This window comes from Haliaeetus leucocephalus, unplaced genomic scaffold, assembly GCF_000737465.1.
Source record: "Haliaeetus leucocephalus isolate CR32 unplaced genomic scaffold, Haliaeetus_leucocephalus-4.0 Scaffold295, whole genome shotgun sequence".
Lineage (NCBI taxonomy): Eukaryota > Metazoa > Chordata > Aves > Accipitriformes > Accipitridae > Haliaeetus > Haliaeetus leucocephalus.
The window spans coordinates 7,215,745-7,216,835 of NW_010972731.1; the positions used below are offsets into that span (position 1 = coordinate 7,215,745).

Below are 1,091 nucleotides of genomic sequence, written 5' to 3' on the forward strand. Positions count from 1 at the left end.
GGAGAGGGAGCGGGCGGTGAAGCACAGCGGGGTGGCCCCGGCGGCAGGCGATGCCCGGCTGCCCAAGCTGGTGGCGGCGCAGAAGGCGCCCGCCGCGCCGGCGGTCGAGCAGCTCTGCCGAAACCCCAACGGCCGAGCACCCAAGGGGAAGCTGGGCGGCGGGAAGAAGCTCTCTACCGACGGCTGCCAGGGCGAGGCCTGCGCGCCAGCCCCGGGGGCCCAGCCCAGCTCCACCATGGCAGCCAAGAGCCTGGGGCTCCTACCCAAGAAGAGGAACCGCAAGGGCAAAGCGGCGGCGCTGGGCATGGCCAAGGCGCCCCTTGGCCCCGCGCCGCCGCTGCTGCCCCGGGAGCGGGCGGCGGGACCAGGAGGCGAGGAGGAGGCTCCATGGGAGGGCAAGAAACCAAAGAGCGAGGAGAAGGAGGCGGGGGGCGGTGAGGGTCCCCCCGAGGGACGCCCCACTGCCGGGCCGGCCCGGGGGCCGAAGCCGCGGGCCAACCACTCCAACTACAACGGCTACTCCAAGAGGCAGCGGAAGCGTCTGGCCCACGGCAAGGCCAAGGCGGTGCCGGCGCGGTGCAAGAGCCGCGGCAAGCGGCGGCGGCAAGCCCAGCAGGCCCCGCTGCTGCACCCCGCCGAGCCCGAGATCCGGCTGAAGTACATCTCCTGCAAGCGGCTGCGGGCGGACAGCCGGGCCCCCCCCTTTGCCCCCTACGTCCGCGTGGAGCGGCGCGGCGAGTTCACCACCGCCTGCACCGTCGTCAACTCGCCCGGCGAGGAGGCCCGGCTGCAACGGGGACCGGCCGGGCCGGCGCCGCGACCGCGGGCAGCCTTGCCCGCCTCCTCCACCATGCACATGGGGCCCGTGGTGTCGAAGGCGCTGAGCGCCGCTTGCCTGGTCTGCTGCCTGTGCCGCAACCCCGCCAACTACAAGGACCTGGGGGACCTCTGCGGGCCCTACTACCCCGAGGACTGTCTGCCCAAGAAGAAGTCGCGGCTGAAGGAGAAGGCGCGGGCAGAGGGGCCGGGCGAGGACGCCATCCCCCCCGCCGCGGCCGAGCGGGCGCCCCGAGGGACGGAGGGCGGCTGCG

At 74.6% G+C, this 1,091-nt stretch overlaps 1 protein-coding gene across 1 annotated transcript in view; it reads left to right on the top strand.

Annotated features, from left to right (window-relative positions):
• Window positions 1–1,091, top strand: part of RAI1 (retinoic acid induced 1) — a 7,743-nt gene that overhangs the window by 4,190 nt on the left and 2,462 nt on the right. Inside the window, exons 2-3 of the mRNA XM_010570597.1 lie at window positions 5–1,028; window positions 1,061–1,091. The exon at window positions 1,061–1,091 is cut by the window's right edge and continues 334 nt beyond it. Of these exons, the coding sequence (XP_010568899.1) occupies window positions 5–1,028; window positions 1,061–1,091 (1,055 nt within the window). The remainder of the gene's footprint in view (window positions 1–4; window positions 1,029–1,060) is intronic.